This window comes from Microcaecilia unicolor, unplaced genomic scaffold, assembly GCF_901765095.1.
Source record: "Microcaecilia unicolor unplaced genomic scaffold, aMicUni1.1, whole genome shotgun sequence".
Lineage (NCBI taxonomy): Eukaryota > Metazoa > Chordata > Amphibia > Gymnophiona > Siphonopidae > Microcaecilia > Microcaecilia unicolor.
The window spans coordinates 102946-123091 of record NW_021963604.1 but is presented as its reverse complement, the minus strand read 5'-3'; the positions used below and the strand labels follow the sequence as shown (position 1 = coordinate 123091).

The 20146-nt window shown below is 44.4% G+C and overlaps 1 protein-coding gene across 1 annotated transcript in view; it reads left to right on the top strand.

The window, feature by feature from the left end:
* The first annotated feature begins 373 nt into the window (after positions 1-373).
* Positions 374-20146, top strand: part of LOC115459500 (doublesex- and mab-3-related transcription factor B1-like) — a 31985-nt gene continuing 12212 nt past the window's right edge. The window contains exons 1-3 of the mRNA XM_030189305.1: positions 374-932; positions 4375-4586; positions 15643-15793. Of these exons, the coding sequence (XP_030045165.1) occupies positions 374-932; positions 4375-4586; positions 15643-15793 (922 nt within the window). The remainder of the gene's footprint in view (positions 933-4374; positions 4587-15642; positions 15794-20146) is intronic.

Genomic DNA, 20146 nt, shown 5'->3' with positions numbered 1-20146 from the left:
TTACAAGATACCCAAAAAGAAAAGGAAGTGGCGTTCTAGTCTGAAATAGCCAAGGTTAGGCTCATTTTTTTTTTTTTTTTGGTGGTAATTAAAAAGAAAGTGTGGGTTTTTTTTTAAGCAACAAGACTGAAGTTCTGTAACACCTTTCCTACAGCAAACATTTAAAACTTTTTTGTTGTTTTGTTTTTACACACTAAAACAAAACCCCGGGTTTTCCAACTGCCACCTCCTTCCTTCCACACCTGACACCTGAAAGACGATACAAATGTAACTTCTTCTATAGGGTAGGGCTTTACCAGTACCACCACCTGCACTTCAAAACGAAAAAAAACCAAATCGCTCGCGCAAACTGGGGCTAATCAACTCCTTGATCATGGAAAGAGCGCCAACCATAGAGGCGGCCAAAAACGGGGAAAAAATGCTGCGCACCCCGAAGTGCTCGCGCTGCAGGAACCACGGCTTCGTGGTGCCCGTCAAGGGCCACGCGGGCAAGTGCAGGTGGAAGCAGTGCCGCTGCGACAAGTGCAACCTGATTAGCGAACGCCAGAAGATCATGGCCGCCCAGAAGGCGCTGAAAAAGCAGCTGCAGGAGGAGCAGGAGCAGCGGCCGCCGTCTCGGTGCCAGGCCGGTGGCGTGGGGGTCAGCCCGCCGGGGGAAAGCGAGGAGCCCTGCTGCGCGCCTCCTCCTCCAGTCACCGTGGCCAGGCCGGTGCCCCTCAACGCGGCGGCGGTGGTGGTGGCTGAGAGCGCGCGGGCCTCCTCCTCCCTGCTCTGCGGCTCCGCCCCAGGCCTCGCGCCCTCCATGCCTTGCGCGCAGCAGGAGGGCAGCGCCGGGGTGGTGCGGGAGTGTTGCGCGGCGCGGTGCGGCCAAGGCGGTTTGATAAGCTATAGGAAGGTCTTGCAGGCGGCCTCCCATCCTTTCCCCGAGTTAGGTGAGTTCTCGCTGCTGCGAAATTGCTCTCTCCCTCCTTTAAGTGACTTTTTTTATCTATCTACTTATCATTTCTATAGCGCCACAAGGCGTACGCAGCGCTGTACACCATACACAAGACAGTCCAAATATATGTTAGAGAAGGTTTACAGCTGTTGCTCTTGTAGCCGTTATAAGGCTTTTATAGTTGTAAGCGCTTATTTTTGTTACAGAAAGAAAAGGCTTTTTTTTTTTGTTACAATTCCATTGGACGTAATAAAAAAAAAAGGGGGAAATTGATGATGGGTCCAGGTAAAACTTGGGTCCACGGGATCCATCGACGACCTTCAGTAGATTTTAATATACTAAGGTCATCGGCCATTTCCCGAACGCCTCATCATGACTTATTTTCGTTTTGGGTGGGGGGACGGGACACAAGTGAAATGTGTTTGACGGAACCAAGAAACGAAGTGTTATATTGTACAGCGCTGCGTAACCCTAGTAGCGCTTTAGAAATGTCAAATAGTAGTAGTAGTAAGTGTTCTCCTCAGCGCTGTTGTTCTGCCCCCCCCCCCCTCTTTTCTGCTATCTTAACTGTGCTTTGTTTCTTGAATTTTGCTGTAAAAACTTTGTTACTTCAGTCTGCCTCACTTGATCCTTCAAAGCGAAATAATGTAGTTCCGCTTATTTTCTTAACTGAGAGAAGAGAATCATGAGGTGCATTCATTCATTCCTGTGAGCTTTGGGATTAGGATGGAGGCTGGAAGTTAAACATTTGCATTTTTTTTTTTTTTTTGGTGTATGAATAACGTTTTGAAAGTACAGACCGGTAATAAACCAACTTGACTGCTGAAGATGAATTCTCCCACCTTTTTTAATTAAATCCTCCAAAATTAAGATTCACTAAAAGCTTGGTTCCCTATGAAAAAAAAATGCATATTGCTGCAGGAGTCAAAAAGTGAAATTACTTATCTGTAGTAGGGGTTCTTTGAGGAGATAAGTAAGCCACACGAGTGTCTGAATAAATAATAAGTCGTACTTGTGCCATTGCCATTCTTTCACCAGAAAAAAAAAAATGAAGTTTTAATAAATTTTGTTAGAACAAGCAATTTGTAATATAACAGTCTTAAGTAGAGGAGTGTGGTAGCCGTGTTAGTCCACTCTTAAGGTTATCAATAGAAATCAAACAAAATAAAACATGGAAAAGAAAATAAGATGATACCTTTTTTATTGGACATAACTTAATAAAGCTAATCAAGAAATGTATTAAGTTATGTCCAATAAAAAAGGTATCATCTTATTTTCTTTTCCATGTTTTATTTTGTTTGATTTCTATTGATAATATAACAGTCCAAACCCCATCCTTTTTATATGAAAAATTAAAAAGTTACAGAAGTTAAAACTTGTAACTTTTTTCAGACTGCTTATGGACCTATTCTCAACGTTTTGGATCTGAGACTTTAGTCGCCGTTTCCCAGGGAGGGTCACATTTAGTAGGCATAAATTAAATGTGTAGTGTTGTCGGTTTATTTTTCTGTGTACTACTGAATACTTGTATTAATTTAGTTTATAGAATACTATAAATTATGCACCAGGTTACACTAGTGACATGGTGTAAGAGGGTGCACCTAATCATGGACAGTACAATGTTGACAACACTAGTATTCTATAACAGAATCTTGGTGCCAAGATGCAGCAATAGAATTGGTGCTAAGCACACAGCATGGGGCGTCTAGACTGAGGCGCCAGTTAATAGAATTGCCTAGTATGTGTGTGTTTTTCAGGGGTGTTTTGGAAGTGGTTTTCATATCCAGCCAGCCAGAGTGTGTGCCACAAAAAGCACAACACTCCAGCCTGAGGCTCTACAGAAAGAGTATGTGGCCTGGGATGATGCCATGGTTGCTGGTTTTAAACTAAGAGATCAAGATTAACAGTTGTTGGGGAGGGGGAAAAGAGGTACCAGCAGACGCCACTGCTCTTGCTTCCCTGATGATGCTGCCCTCTCATCTCTTCTTGACTCATGCTTTTAAATATTGGCTGGGCAGTATAGATCTGGATTTTAGACTTTTTGTTGCAGTGCTTTTGACACTTAAGTGTGATAGATGTGGGGACTTCCTGAATGAGTTGCTGTCTATAGTTGGTTTGAAATTTAAAGCTGATTCAAGACATTAAATTGCATATTTTTAAATAGCATAATAATATAATTTTCAGAAAATGTGCCTGTTTTTAGTTCATACAAATTTATGGCATTGGCCTAAATGTTGCTAAGTTAATGTGTATTGTCTTCTGTTTTACTTTCTTTCATCTCATTTAGTAATAGATGATGGCTATAAAGACCAGCATGGTCCATCTAGTCTGCCTAGTAGTACCTGTCATTCTGTACAGAATGTGTAGGTTACCTCCTCTGCCTTTGTTTAGGGTTAAACCTACTGCTCTAATTTACTAAGCCGTGCTAAGGTTTTGCAACTAATGCATGTTAGCAGTCAGATTTTAGACATCTGTAGTGCAAAACCCCTGTGGTAAATGTAGGGGGTGTTGTAAGCATTGTCAGCAACTCAAATGATTTTTTTTTTTTAGATTTAAAAATGCAATAGCATTTCCTGGTATCTTCCTAGGCTTCATTGTCTTTCTTTACAAGCGCAGCTTGTGTTATCTTTAAGGTTGCTTGCACTGTTTTTCATATTTTACATACAAACTCACAGGATTTATTAATCCAATTTCTGTCTCAATCATCTTTAATTTTATCTGGGGTACACAGGTTTTTATTAAGGTACTACAATATAAGCGCCAACTCGACTGTTTTCTTTTCATGCTATCTCCGGAATGATACCTCAGTGTATTGGAAATAAGTTAATTATTTACTGTTTTGAAGGAAACTGAAAACTTTCTTATTTGACAAGTTGTGAGACTTTTTTTTTTTAATCTAATGGAAAATTTTATTTTGATGTAACTTTTATAATGTATTTCTGTTAATGTATTACAGTTGATGTAAATTCCCCTTATGTAGTATTCAGGACTCTTATGCTGTAACCCACCTAGAACCTCCAGCTGGGATTTACATAGTAAACATAGTAAATGACTGCAGAAAAAGACCTGCACGGTCCATCCAGTCTGCCCAACAAGATAAACTCATATGATGAATATGTTTCGTATCAGTTTAGATTATGTTACAAATTTAGGGCTCCTTTTACCGAGCCATGGTAGTGATTCCTGGTGCAGCAAATGTGACGAAGCCCATTCAGTTCCTATGGGCTTCATCGCATTTGCCACGCAGGAATCACTACCGTAGCTTTGTAAAAAGGAGCCCTTAAGTATTGGTTTTTAAAGTTTACAGATGTATTATCAAGTCTAAAGAACAAGTGTTTGTTAAGGAATACTTTAGCAAGACTTCATGCTCATTGATTGTAAAATTTAAATTACCTCATTTTGAAGAGTTTTGGTTTATTGCTTGTCTATTTTATTAGGTCATTCTGTTTTACCTCAAGAATGCATAATTAATCCAGACTACCTGGAGAGAGAGCCTCCAAAGGTGTACCCTGCATACTCCAGTATGTATCATTATCAGCCATTCCCGGTTAGTTTTGCCGTTAGTCAGCAGACCTACAGGGGACCAGCTACGTCTTCAGGCATTGTCTTCCACCGAAGTGGAAGACCCCTCCACAGCAACCAGGGAGCAGTGAGTCATACTTATTATTTTCTTTTAGAAATGAACATATTAATTGTTGTTCTGTCCCCTGCAGCCTCACAATATTCTTTATAGTGCTACTCTAAAATGTGTTTAATGTTGTTCTCGCTTCTTATTGAATGCTGCAGTTACTTCCTGTCGTGGTATGTGAGCAGTGCATGGTGTGTAATATAGTCCCATACATACTGCAGCCCCCCCCTACTTAGTGTGTAAGTTTTACTCATAGTGTCTTCTCTTCAGAAAAGACCTCATCTTTCCCCTCAGCTGCTCTTGAGCTCTTTGTCTACCTGCTGCTACTTCTGGATCACTTTCACTGCTCTTGTTTTGATGGGTCAGTCAGGGTATGACCTGTGTGACCTGGTCACAGGCTGTGTTTGTCCCTTCACCTTGCCTCCGGCCTTACAGGTGTTCTTGCTTTCTTCTGACTCTTCAAATTAATCGCACCCAGGAGCATGTGCTCCTCTGCTACCTTGAATTGAACTCAATCTTTTTATCTACTATTGAACTACCCAGCATCTTACCCCTGAAACTACTTCCATCTGCCTGCCAACTCTTCCTGTCTTCTCTTCAAAATTCTACCTCTACCTACCCGCTTCAGCCTTCAGAACTACAAAGTCTCTTCCTCAGGGAGGCGGCCCTTCTGAATTCATTAATACAAACTGTGAGTAAATTAGCTAAATTTATTTAATAATGTTCAAAAAGAACAGAGGCATGTGCTCAAATATCCAGTCTGTATAAACCTCTTATCTACACACACAAGAAGTAAGGACTGGGGTGGGGGGGTACATGAGAAGGACTGGATAAAGGCTGGGGGGAAGGGGGTACATGAGCGACTGTTGGGGACCCTGGCTGTGGGGGGTATGTTGAACAAAGAGTCAATTGCCTTTTTGCTTCACCTATGGGAGGTGGTGCTGTCACACAGCTTACAGCATGATTTGGGAAAGGAAACTGCTGGCTTCTGCCTCTGATTTGCAGAGTCATCTTAAGAAACTGATTTACTTGCTTTTCTGTTTTCCTATTCTGTGTCTGTGGGCAGCCTTAGTGAACCAGTTTTTAAAAGAACTACTGCTGATCTGGGAGGCTGACTTCTAGATTTATGTTTCAACGGTTTTTATTGAAAACAGTGTACATTTTTGTCAACATCAAATATTCAATATGTACAACCAGTCATGTAATTCCCTTCTAATCGACCATCAAACAAATTGGGCCTACTGTTTTCACTTTTTATTCCGTTTCTCCAATCCCCCCTCCCTTTCCCTGTTTCCCCTACCCCCTAACATCCCCCCCCCTCTGTTAACCCTCCTATTCTCTCCCTCCCCCCGGAAAACTCACAATCATTTTAAAGAGGAACTGACCCACCCTCAACTTCAATATAGTGTCTACAGCACATTAAGCACAAAACTCTTACCCTTAGCTGATAGGGTATCTATATATTTTCCCCAGATCTTCAAAAACTGATTCTTTCGTTTTGGGGATCCTCTGGCTTCTCTTGCCTCCCACATCAGAAGCTGGTGCACCATATTCCGCCAGTGCCAAAATTCTGGTACAGCCTCCGAAGTCCAATTTTGAAGTATACATTTCTTTGCCAGAAGACATCCCTTACGAAAAAATAGTGTTTCCTCTGAGGTATTCCCTCTAAATGACCCATAGATATGACTTCTAGATTTAATAAACATTTTGCTGAGGCGTGCCTTAAACTGGCCACATACCCAGGTCAATAGATACTGGTACACACCAAAAAGCTGTTGGTAAAAACTACCAGTATCAAACTGTTCTTTAAATTGTGTAAGGCTCATCAGTCAGCCTCAAAACTCAAAGGAGAAGGCAAGATTATTTAAAAGGGGCTTGCATTTTTCAAAGACACAGTACGCAGTTGTGGAATGCATTGCCAACAGCCCTGAAAGCGACTTGACGAAATAACTAACTTCCGCAAATCTTTGAAGACACATCTCTTCAACAAAGCCTACAAAGAGAACCCTTAGCCTCACAAATTACCTCACAAAAATACCTCACCAATCCACCCAGATATTAAAGTCCACCTCTACCCTACCTAATACCTTCCTTCTCTCTTCCCTTACTTAATCTTTGAACATTACTAATTGTATCTGATATCATGGAATGATTGTCATAACCAAACTCTGTAAGCCACATTGAGCCTGCAAATAGGTGGGAAAATGTGGGATACAAATGCAATAAATAAATAAATTTAAGGATTATATTATATCTCTGGTCATAATATTCTCAGTCTTAGAATGTGTTCTGCAGATTAAAAAAAAAAAAAAAAAACCTGTTCACCCAAGCCATGTTCTGTGTCACATAGATATTCTCAGCCTCTTTTGTATAATTCTTTCCAATTTCCTTTGGGCTGGAAAGAATGTTTTTATTTATTTATTTTGGGGATTTATTAACAGCCTTTTATGAAGAGAGTCACTGAAGATAGTGTACATCAGGTACAGTTTCCCGTCGTTCTTCTGAAACAGAAGGAGCAGTATGGGCACAACAATTTCACAGCACAGACTTGAACGCTTCTCAGCTTCAGATGTCTGAGCTCCTGGGATGGGGAAAGTGACCTCCTGTTTCAGAAGGATGACAGGAAATAGCAGCAGGCCTGTTCAAAGGCATCTGACTCTTTCAGCCAGAGTGCAGGCTGCTGCTTTTATTGGCTTTGTCTTCTGCACCAGACATTGCTTTTAGTGTCTCAGTGTCCTAAGTTGTTCATAGTGACCCCTGAGGCAGGCAGCTGCATCCGTCGAAACACAGCCTGTGTCAGGTCCTCTTGTTTTGGTGCTTTAAAAGGTGCAGCGAAGGGTGACTAAAATGATAGCGGGGATGGGACGATTTCCCTATGAAGAAAGACTAAGGAGGCTAGGGCTTTTCAGCTTGGAGAAGAGACGGCTGAGGGGAGACATGATAGAGTTATATAAAATAATGAGTGGAGTGGAACAGGTGGATGTGAAGCGTCTGTTCACGCTTTCCAAAAATACTAGGACTAGGGGGCTTGCGATGAAACTACAGTGTAGTAAATTTAAAGCAAATCGGGAAAAATATTTCGTCACCCAACGCGTAATTAAACTCTGGAACTTGTTGCCAGAGAACGTGGTGAAGGCGGTTAGCTTGGCAGAGTTTAAAAAGGGATTAGATGGTTTCCTAAAGGACAAGTCCATAAACCACTACTAAATGGACTTGGGAAAAATCCACAATTCCAGGGATAACGTATAGAATGTTTGTACGTTTTGGGAAGCTTGCCAGGTGCCCTTGGCCTGGATTGGCCGCTGTCATGGACAGGATGCTGGGCTTGATGGACCCTTGGTCTTTTCCTAGTGTGGCATTACTTATGTACTTATGTCCACTTTGAGCTACATCTCCCTGGTGGATTTGGTCATCGTCATCCTCCTCTACGCCTGCTTTGACTTTGTGTTTGGATTTCCATAGAGGGTGTCTTCTGCTGCTTCTTTGGATATTTTTACAATACAGAAAGACATCTTACTATGTAGCCAGGGGCCAAGTGCAGATATATAGATGGGAACAAGGTAGGTAGTATAAACTCAATTGGGATAAATAGATGGGTGGCCAAATTCAAGGCAAGTTCTATGTACAGTTACATAAGTACATAAGTATTCCCATACTGGGAAAGACCAAATGTCCATCAAGCCCAGCATCCTGTTTCCAACAGTGGCCAATCCAGGTCACAAATATCTGGCAAGATCCCCCCAAATTACAAAACTTCTATACGGTTTATCCCAGAAATTGTGGATTTTCCCCAAGTCCATTTAATAATGGTTGATGGACTTCTTCTTTAGGAAGCTGGCTAAGCTAACTGCCTCTACCACATTCTCTGGCAACGAATTCCAGAGTTTAATTACACGTTGAGTGAAGAAAATTTTTCTCAGATTTGTTTTAAATTTACTACATTGTAGCTTCATCGTATGCCCCCTAGTCTTAGTATTTTTGGAAAGCGTAAACAGATGCTTCACATCTACCCGTTCCACTCCACTCATTATTTTATAGATCTCTATCATATCTCCCCTCAGCCGCCTTTTCTCCAAGCTGAAGAGCCCTAGCTGCTTTAGCCTTTCCTCATAGGGAAGTCGTCTCATCCCCTTTATCATTTTCGTCGCCCTTCTCTGTACCTTTTCTAATTCCACTATTTCTTTTTTCAGATACGGCGGCCAGAATTGAACACAATATTCGAGGTGCGGTCGCACCATGGTGCGATACAAAGGCTTTACAACATCCTCATTTTTGTTTTCCATTCCTTTCCTATTTGCTTTCTTAGCCGCAGCAGCACACTGAGCAGAAGGAAGGTTTCAACGTATTATCAACAACGACACCTAGATCCCTTTCTTGGTCTGTGACTCCTATCGTGGAACCTTGCATGACGTAGCTATAATTTGGGTTCCTCTTTCCCACATGCATCACTTTGCACTTGCTCACATTAAAAATCATCTGCCATTTAGACGCCCAGTCTCGTAAGTTCCTCTTGTAATTTTTCACAATCCTCCCGTGATTTAACCACTTTGAATAACTTTGTTTCATCAGCAAATTTAATTACCTCACTAGTTACTCCCATCTCTAGGTCATTTATAAATATGTTAAAAAGCAGCGGTCCCAGCACAGACCCCTGGGGAACCCCACTAACTACCCTTCTCCATTGAGAATACTGCCCATTTAACCCTACTCTCTGTTTTCTATCTTTTAACCAGTTTTTAATCCACAATAGAACACTACCTCCTATCCCATGACTCTCCAATTTCCTCTGAAGTCTTTCATGAGGTACTTTGTCAAATGCCTTCTGAAAATCCAGATACACAATATCAACCGGTTCACCTTTATCCACATGTTTGTTCACCTCTTCAAAGAAATGTAGTAGATTGGTGAGGCAAGATTTTCCTTCACTAAATCCATGTTGACTTTGTCTCATTAATCCATGCTTTTGAATATGCTCTGTAATTTTCTTTATAATAGGTTTTACCATTTTGCCCTGCACCGACGTCAGACTCACAGGATCTCCTCTGGAACCTTTTAAAAAAATCGGCATTACATTGGCCACCCTCCAGTCTTCCGGTACCATGCTCGATTTTAGGGATAAATGACATATTACTAACAATAACTCAGCAAGTTCATTTTTCAGTTGTATCAGTACTCTGGAATGAATACCATCTGGTCCAGGAGATTTGCTACTCTTCAGTTTGTAGAACTGCTGCCCCATTACATCCTCCAGGTTTACAGAGAATTTATTAAGTTTCTCCAGCTCGTCAGCTTCGAATACCATTTCTGGCACCGGTATCCCACCCAAATCTTCCTTGGTGAAGACCGAAGCAAAGAATTCATTTAATCTCGCCACTACAGATTTGTCTTCCCTGATCGCCCCTTTTACTCCTTGGTCATCTAGCGGTCCAACCGACTCTTTTGCCGGCTTCCTGCTTTTAATATACCTAAAAAAAAATTTTTACTATGTGTTTTCGCCTCCAACGCAATCTTTTTTTTTTTTTTTTCGAAGTCCCTCTTAGCCTTCCTTATCAGCGCTTTGCATTTGACTTGACATTCCTTATGCTGTTTCTTATTATTTTCAGTCAGTTCCTTCTTCCATTTTCTGAAGGATTTTCTTTTAACTCTAATAGCTTCCTCCACTTTTTAACCATGCTGGCTGTCGTTTGTTCTTTCATCCTCCTTTTTTAATACGCGGAATATATTTGGCCTGGGCTTCCAGGATGGTGTTTTTGAACAGCATCCACGCCTGATGTAAATTTTTGACCCTTGCAGCCACTCCTCTAAGTTTTTTGTTTTTTTCACCGTTTTTCTCATTTTATCATAGTTAAGATATGAGGAAGCGGTCTAAGTTTTATAGAGTGAGCAGCAAGCCAGCCCAGGAGCGGAGTGAATATATGGTCCGACACCACATGTATTAAGGCTTGGGAGAAAAGCTGCTCTCAAGTTAGATGTAGCCCCTCTGGGAGTAAGTTCCAGAGTGTGTGGGAGTGGGGCGCAACTCCTGAAAAGGCTTGCTGGCGAGTATCACATTTTGCATTTTCTTTTGTTAAGGGTAAGGCGTGATTTAGTTTAGTATTCAGGGTAAAATTTTGCTCATAGCCACATGTTAAATGCAACAAGTGAGGAAAAGCTAATGGATTGCTTTCCAACCCCTCTGCATATAAATGCATGTTTGTGTGTGTTGATATACTTGCGTGTGCACTTTCTCTGTATCTGATAGCAGAGGAGATGAGGTGGAAGGCAGTTTTGAAAATTGCAATTCCTTAATCACAACAGCTGTTGAAATTGCTTCTCCCATAGAAATGTATTTATTTGTGGCATTTCTTTCAGAGGGGGTTCATTTTTTTCCTGGTTCCCAGCAGATGCAGAAACCTCACTTAATAATACAGCACAGAAACTTCCTTCAGATCACCTCCTCCTTCTCTCCTGTGACTAAAGCTGCCTTCCAGTCCCCTGCCCCCCACAGCATTCCCATGGGCTGGATCCTACCTATAGTCAGGGTTGCCATATAAAAAAAAAAATTCCCACACAAAACCGCTCAAAACCCGCCCAAAAACCGCACATACCCCACCCCTGACGTCATCACCCCGCCCCTTCCGTCATCACCCCACCCCCGCCGTCATCAGCTCCGCCCCCACAGTCATCGCCCGCCCAATACGTCAACAAACCCCGCCTCTGTTGCCATTAGCCCCACCCCCGCTGGCCGAAAAACCGCCCAAAACCCGCACCGAAAAAAGAAAACCAGCCCAAAAAACCGTAACCCGCCGCGGGCAAAAGTTTCCTGCGGCGGGTTGCGGAAAACCGCCCAATTGGGCGGGAAAACTGCCCATCTGGCAACCCTGCCTATAGTATGCTGCTAGAGATACAATGATCAATAGGCACCAAGATATTTATCTTGAAGGGAGCTCACAAAATAGTCAATCAAAAGATGCTCAGCTTCAATCCTTTTTCAACATACATTTATCATTGCTTACTGAGTTCAAAATCACAGTGTTTATCTATATAAATATTTTTATAAAAGGATCTCTCAGATCAGCGCACCTTCCCCTAATAAGGCTAAATGAGCCTAGCATATGTCTAAAAGGGGCGTAGCGCAATCGTCATCGATCCTTAAATATTCTTCATATCTTTTTTTCTTTTTTAACTTTTTTTTAGACCATTTATCTCTATTGTTTTCAATTATTACATCCAATATTTTCATTAGGTTAAATAATATTTTCAAGTACTTAACTTATCCGATTTCTCATATTCGGTATTCAGTTATTTTTAATTTCAAAGACTGGAGACCAGATGTCACACCGACACAGATCCATGTTTCGCGTTATAAAACGCTGTTTCAAGGTAGTCTCCTGTATATCAAAAGATTTATAGTCAGTATATATATATAATTAGCACTATGTTTCAACCTACAGTTAAGCTTTACTCACCACGCTCTTGTCAAACAGTCTCCATCCAGGATGGCCGACATACACTTACTACGGATTATATATCCGGTAACGTGAACTGACGTAAACTAACGTACAGCGTCACTCCCAGACTCCCGGGCTGCCAGCTGATAGAAATTCAAAAGTCAAAATAAACACAGAAGCTCCGCTTTCATTGTATATCATTCATATAAGAGTCTGCCAATCAATTTCACGATTTAATCCTGAAGGTTCAATCGTATCCAAAGTAAATATCCAGTATTGCTCTTTATAATTTAATATACTTTCAAGATCTCCTCCCTCCCACCCTTCTATAATTTGATCGATAATCCGCCATTGTAGATCTGAAATAGAATGATGATGATCCACCCAATGTTGAACTAGGGGTGCTTCCACTTTTTTATTTAGAATCCTAGATTTATGCTCTGTCAATCTGATTCTTATCGGTCGCATACTTCGCCCCACATAGATCTTCCTACAGGGACATTCAATAGCATATACTACCATTTTTGTATTGCAATTTGAATCCAATTTCAAAAAAACTTGTTTACCCAAATGGGGATCAGTCCATAAAGATCCTATTATAGCTGTGGTACACCATTGACAGTGCTCGCATCTAGTCTGCGTAGCCGTAGATATCATATTCGTATTTCTATATAGTTTCTTCCATGATAACATTTCACCGATATTTTTAGATCGGGTAAAAGGTATCAACGGCTTTTCATCAAAAAGTCCATCCATCTGGATAACATGCCAATGTGTCATAATGATCTGTATAATATATTTGGACATAGACGAAAATGGTAGGATACATACTGGTCGGTTCTGTTCTTCATGATCCTGAGGGCGCGTTTCTCCCAAAGAGAGTTATTATTAGGTTATAAGGATCATGAAGAACAGAACCGACCAGTATGTATCCTACCATTTTCGTCTATGTCCAAATATATTATACAGATCATTATGACACATTGGCATGTTATCCAGATGGATGGACTTTTTGATGAAAAGCCGTTGATACCTTTTACCCGATCTAAAAATATCGGTGAAATGTTATCATGGAAGAAACTATATAGAAATACGAATATGATATCTACGGCTACGCAGACTAGATGCGAGCACTGTCAATGGTGTACCACAGCTATAATAGGATCTTTATGGACTGATCCCCATTTGGGTAAACAAGTTTTTTTGAAATTGGATTCAAATTGCAATACAAAAATGGTAGTATATGCTATTGAATGTCCCTGTAGGAAGATCTATGTGGGGCGAAGTATGCGACCGATAAGAATCAGATTGACAGAGCATAATTCTAGGATTCTAAATAAAAAAGTGGAAGCACCCCTAGTTCAACATTGGGTGGATCATCATCATTCTATTTCAGATCTACAATGGCGGATTATCGATCAAATTATAGAAGGGTGGGAGGGAGGAGATCTTGAAAGTATATTAAATTATAAAGAGCAATACTGGATATTTACTTTGGATACGATTGAACCTTCAGGATTAAATCGTGAAATTGATTGGCAGACTCTTATATGAATGATACACAATGAAAGCGGAGCTTCTGTGTTTATTTTGACTTTTGAATTTCTATCAGCTGGCAGCCCGGGAGTCTGGGAGTGACGCTGTACGTTAGTTTACGTCAGTTCACGTTACCGGATATATAATCCGTAGTAAGTGTATGTCGGCCATCCTGGATGGAGACTGTTTGACAAGAGCGTGGTGAGTAAAGCTTAACTGTAGGTTGAAACATAGTGCTAATTATATATATACTGACTATAAATCTTTTGATATACAGGAGACTACCTTGAAACAGCGTTTTATAACGCGAAACATGGATCTGTGTCGGTGTGACATCTGGTCTCCAGTCTTTGAAATTAAAAATAACTGAATACCGAATATGAGAAATCGGATAAGTTAAGTACTTGAAAATATTATTTAACCTAATGAAAATATTGGATGTAATAATTGAAAACAATAGAGAGAAATGGTCTAAAAAAAAGTTAAAAAAGAAAAAAAGATATGAAGAATATTTAAGGATCGATGACGATTGCGCTACGCCCCTTTTAGACATATGCTAGGCTCATTTAGCCTTATTAGGGGAAGGTGCGCTGATCTGAGAGATCCTTTTATAAAAATATTTATATAGATAAACACTGTGATTTTGAACTCAGTAAGCAATGATAAATGTATGTTGAAAAAGGATTGAAGCTGAGCATCTTTTGAGAGATACAATGATGGCAGGCAGGGCTGGCTCACTGAGGGAGGGGGGGGGGAAGAAGAGTAAGACCTGCAGATAGAGGTTTTAAACTCCAGAACAACAATGTCCAGACATAATACTTATAATAACTCTGCCTTTTGGTCCATTTAATGTAAAATTCTTCTGACTTCTGAAAAAGTCAGATAGTTGTTAATTTTAGCCTCCTGAGCACATCTCACAGCCCCTCCCCCCACCAAACATGTAGACATTAAGTATGTTCAAGTTTGGCAATGACTTAGTCTGGCCCTGCTCATGGCAACAGATGTTACTCTGCAATACACATAGTGTGTGTTGTTGAAGTAGTTTTTCATTTTCCTTTGTTGTTTCTTCTTTGAAATAAAGGAATTTTGTAAATATTAACATTCTGTGTGTGCATACGTAGGTTGTTCGTGTGTATTTGTGTGTGTGTATCTCTTGGGGGCAGTTTCTCCAAATGGGTTAGTTTTGTGCATACCAGGGCATGTGGAATATGATCTCTCAAATGTATTGGTAACACTTGCTTTTAAAACTTGCATCAGCCCAAGGAGAGCTTTCCTGTGGCGTTCATAAGGTATAACACCTATAGGCAGCTTATCCAGGTGTGTTTGGCCTTGATCAAAAAGATCTTCCAAACAATGAGAAATATTTCTGTCTTGGGGGGGGGGGGCGGGTTGTACTGTGTATTATGTGTATGTAGGGGAGGTAGCTGCAGTTGGGAGAGCGCTTGTAGAGTGGCAGGTTTGAGGGGGGAAAGGGTAGTTTTGGATCATGCTAGGTTATCAATAGAAATCAAATAAAATAAGATGATACCTTTTTTATTGGACATAACTTAATACATTTCTTGATTAGCTTTCGAAGGTTGCCCTTCTTCATCAGATCAGAAATAAGCAAATGTGCTAGCTGACAGTGTATATAAGTGAAAACATTCAAGCATTACTATGACAGTCTGACAGGGTGGGAGGATGGGGGTGGGTAGGAGGTATGCATGGGGACATCCTACCCACCCCCCTCCTCCCACCCTGTCAGACTGTCATAGTAATGCTTGAATGTTTCACTTATATACACTGTCAGCTAGCACATTTGCGCTTGCTTTTTTTTTGTTGTTTTGCTGCTGCCTGCAGTAGCAGTTCAGGTGGTGGTGGGATGGAGGTCGGGATTTGCTGCAGCGCAGAGTTTGAAAACCTCTATCTTAAGAGGCTTGCAGTACACTGTTTATTATTATTATTAGAAGTAGATACATTTTTCAATGGATTATTTTCATGTATAAATTACTGTATTCGGGTCTTTAAAAGTTGACTTCTTTTTATTTGATGATAAACAGCTTTGTCTTACTAGTTGTTTTCTACATGACATTGGGTGTCTTGGCTTATTTTATTATTTTGTGCTTATACAGTTGCACGATGCGAGCGGAGATTTTCGACAGAGTTACTGCCCTCCGCTGCCTCAGTTCATCCCTTCTAGCTTTCTGCGAGGGATCCCCTGTATCCCACCTCCTATTCCTTTGAATGTTGGCGTTCTCGCTGAAACAACAAAAGAAGTCCCTGGTAAGTAGAGGTGAGTGCCATGGAAAAACAGAACGGCCCCTTTTGATCATGAGATTTTGGACAATTGAGAACCAGTCACAGTGCTAGACTGTGCTAAGGTGATGCCTTGAATTTTTGGTGTTACTGCTCACAAGTTTCAAACTTTTGTTAACTGGAACCTTCTTTGTGTCTGTTTTAGCCTGGCCCTCATTTTTTCAAGCCCTATTTTCACGTGCACAAACCAGCACTTAAATTTTTTATATTGTATAAACAGACAAGTCCCCTTTTTTACAAAGCTCAGATAGGCATATCAAACCCAAGTGCGTGCGAATGGCAAAAGGGTATCGTCTGAGTGTATCCTGGGTTAGACAGAGGCCTGGCAAGTTAATAAGAGTTTATTCCCCATTTCAGAAGGGTACTAAAGATCTACGTCCTAAAAGATTGATGTCTGGAGTTCTACCTGCTACCAAGCACATTTAGGATTTGGGGAAAACAGCACTCCTCTGGAGAGATGGGGGGGGGGGGGGGGGGGAAGGATGGTTGCCACCTTAATCCCCAGTGGGTTTTATTCACCCAAATGCTAAAGTGGCAAAAGAAACCCGGTCACTGACAGCATTGGGATAATAACCAGTTATGTTTCCAAGGTCACAAAGATAAGCAGTTATGTGCCAACTGACCTGTTGATTTTTTTTTTAAATCTGTTTGGGTTTTTTTTTTTTTAGATGTTTATGCTGCTCGCACCTGTCACATGAGTGTCTGTTTCTCCTGTATTTTAGAACAGGCTGTGTCATCAAATTCTGTTCTAAAGTACTGGTGATACTTGATTGGCCTGCACATCTCAATTCCTACTTCTGTGACTTGTCTAAAATGGGGCTGCACATGTATGTGTGTATATATTTTTCTCCGAGGACAAGCAGGCTGCTTGTTCTCACGACTGGGTTGACGTCCGCGGCAGCCCCCACCAACCGGAAGAAGCTTCGCGGGACGGTCGGCACGCAGGCCACGCCCACCGCGCATGCGCGGCCGCCTTCCCGCCCGTGCGCGACCGCTCCCGCCAGTTACTTTTTTCCCGCGACTGAGAGAGTGGTGCGTTTGCCTCTCTCTCTGTTCAGCCGCCGGATTTTTGACCGCGTTTACGCGGATCGTCGCTTGGACCGTTCGGTTCCCTCTGTTTTTTGTTTGTATTGTTTAAAAAAAAAAAAAAATTTCTTTTTGCGCGTGTGGAGCACGCGCTCCCCCTTTTCCCTCGCTTTCTAGCGGGGACGCCACGTTGCGGCCTAGTGGCCGCTCGGTCGGTTGATTTTTTCGTGGTGTGATTTTAGCCACCATTGCCGACTTTGACTTCGCCGACGCGATTTTTCCGTCGATGTCCTCGAAGGTCCCGAGTGGATTTAAAAAGTGTGGTCGCTGCGGCCGGCCGATCTCGCAGACCGACACCCACGCTTGGTGCCTCCAGTGCCTCGGGCCGGAGCACAATCTCAAGTCGTGCGCTTTGTGTCTCGGTCTCCGGAAACGGACTCAGGTTGCGAGGCAAGTTCTGCGGGACCGTCTTTTTGGAACTTGCGCCGGCCCCTCGACGTCGACCTCGACAGCATCGGTATCGAAGGCCGGCTCTTCGGTACCGGTATCGATGCCCGAGACATCGGCACCGATGGCAGCGACCCCAGGAGAACAGGTCCCGTTGGCCCGCCGGTCCGCCGGTCCGCCGGTGAGAGTGGGGTTGAGAGGCCGCGTGGGCAGTCGGCCCCGGTCACTCCCTCAACTCGTGAGCCACGGGACCGAACCCTGTCGGACCCGGTACCTCGAGACCGAGGGGGATCGACCTCCTCCTCCTCCATGCCCTCCGGCACCGGTGACGTGCACCGGAAAAAAGATAAGAAGCGCCGTCACCGGGAGCCCTCGGTGCACCCTGAAGAGGAGTCGACGCCGAAGCGTCATCGCAGAGAGGAGAGATCTCCGTCGGTGGTGGAGGTACCGACGCGTCGGGGTTCCGGCACCTCGGTGCCGTCTCCTGGCCCCCAGCAGCTTCTGGCACCGACACCCTTACCGGCCCCACCGCCTTTCCCGGCAGCGGGCCTGGACGAGTGCCTCAGAGCCATCCTTCCGGGGATCCTGGAAGGGCTGATGCGCCAGGCTGTGCCGGCGTCGGGGGTGCTTGCGCCCCCGGCGCCGATGACTGTGGCGCCGGCGAGCTCTAGCCCGGCGCCGGGGCTGTCGACACCGCCGCCGCTTGCGGTGCCGGTCTCGACCGCCACGCAGGTGGAGTCCCCGTCGACGTCGATGGAGGGAGCTCCGTCCCCGCCGGCGCGGGAGTCCACCGCTCGACGACACCGAGACCTTGGTGCCTCGACGTCGAGCCGGGCCCGGTACCGGACTCAGCTACATGAGCTAATGTCCGATACCGAGGATGAGGACTCGTGGGGGGAAGAGGAGGACCCGAGATATTTCTCCTCAGAGGAGTCTATGGGCCTTCCCTCGGACCCCACGCCGTCACCGGAGAGGAAGCTCTCACCTCCTGAGAGTCTCTCCTTTGCCTCCTTTGTGCGGGATATGTCTATAAGCATTCCCTTTCCCGTGGTCTCTGTGGAAGAGCCGAGGGCCGAGATGCTCGAGGTCCTCGACTATCCATCACCACCTAGAGAGTCCTCCACGGTACCGCTGCACAATGTCCTGAAGGAGACGCTGCTTCGGAACTGGGTGCGACCACTAACTAACCCCACCATTCCCAAGAAAGCAGAGTCCCAGTACAGGATCCACTCTGACCCAGAGCTCATGCGGCCCCAGTTGCCCCATGACTCAGCGGTCGTGGATTCTGCTCTCAAGAGGGCACGGAGTTCGAGGGATACCGCCTCGGCGCCCCCGGGGCGGGAGTCTCGCACTCTGGACTCATTTGGGAGGAAGGCCTACCAATCCTCCATGCTCGTGACCCGCATCCAATCTTACCTGCTCTATATGAGCATCCACATGCGGACCAATGTGCAACAGCTGGCGGACCTGGTCGATAAGCTCCCGCCGGAGCAGTCCAGGCCTTATCAGGAGGTGGTCAGGCAGCTGAAGGCGTGCAGAAAGTTCCTGTCCAGGGGGATTTTTGACACCTGTGACGTGGCATCTCGTGCTGCGGCCCAAGGTATAGTGATGCGCAGGCTCTCATGGCTGCGTGCCTCTGACCTGGACAACCGCACCCAGCAGAGACTGGCTGACGTCCCTTGCCGGGGGGATAATATTTTTGGCGAGAAGGTCGAGCAGATGGTTGACCCAACTGCATCAGCGGGAAACCGCTCTCGACAAGCTCTCCCACCGGGCGCCTTCAGCACCCGCCCCCGCGGGCGGGCGTTTTTCCCGGGCTCGGCAGGCTGCACCCTATTCTTTTGCGAAGCGTAGGTACAACCAGCCGGCCCGAAGGCCTCGTCAGGCACAGGGACAGCCCCAGCGCGCTCGTTCTCGTCAACAGCGTGCGCCTAAGCAGCCCCCTGCGCCTCCACAGCAAAAGCCGGGGACGGGCTTTTGACTGGATCCACGGGAACATAGCCGCCCTACAAGTGTCCGTACCGGACGATCTGCCGGTCGGAGGGAGGTTAAGATTTTTTCACCAAAGGTGGCCTCTCATAACCTCCGACCAGTGGGTTCTCCAAATAGTGCGGTGCGGATACGCCCTGAATTTGGCCTCCCTGCCTCCAAATTGTCCTCCGGGAGCTCAGTCTTTCAGCTCCCATCACAAGCAGGTACTTGCAGAGGAACTCTCCGCCCTTCTCAGCGCCAATGCGGTCGAGCCCGTACCACCCGGGCAGGAAGGGCGGGGATTCTATTCCAGGTACTTCCTTGTGGAAAAGAAAACAGGGGGGATGCGTCCCATCCTAGACCTGAGAGGCCTGAACAAATTCCTGGTCAAAGAAAAGTTCAGGATGCTTTCCTTGGGCACCCTTCTGCCAATGATTCAGAAAAACGATTGGCTATGTTCCCTGGATTTAAAGGACGCATACACTCACATCCCGATACTGCCAGCTCACAGACAGTATCTCAGATTCCGCCTGGGCGCACGGCACTTTCAGTATTGTGTGCTGCCCTTTGGGCTCGCCTCTGCCCCACGAGTGTTTACAAAGTGCCTCGTGGTGGTAGCGGCCTACCTACGCAAGCTGGGAGTGCACGTGTTCCCATATCTCGACGATTGGCTGGTCAAGAACACCTCGGAGGCAGGAGCCCTCCGGTCCATGCAGTGCACTATTCAGCTTCTGGAGCTGCTGGGGTTTGTGATAAATTACCCAAAGTCCCATCTCCAGCCAACTCAGTCTCTGGAATTCATAGGAGCGCTGCTGAATTCCCAGACGGCTCAGGCCTACCTTCCCGAAGCGAGGGCCACCAATCTCTTGGCCCTGG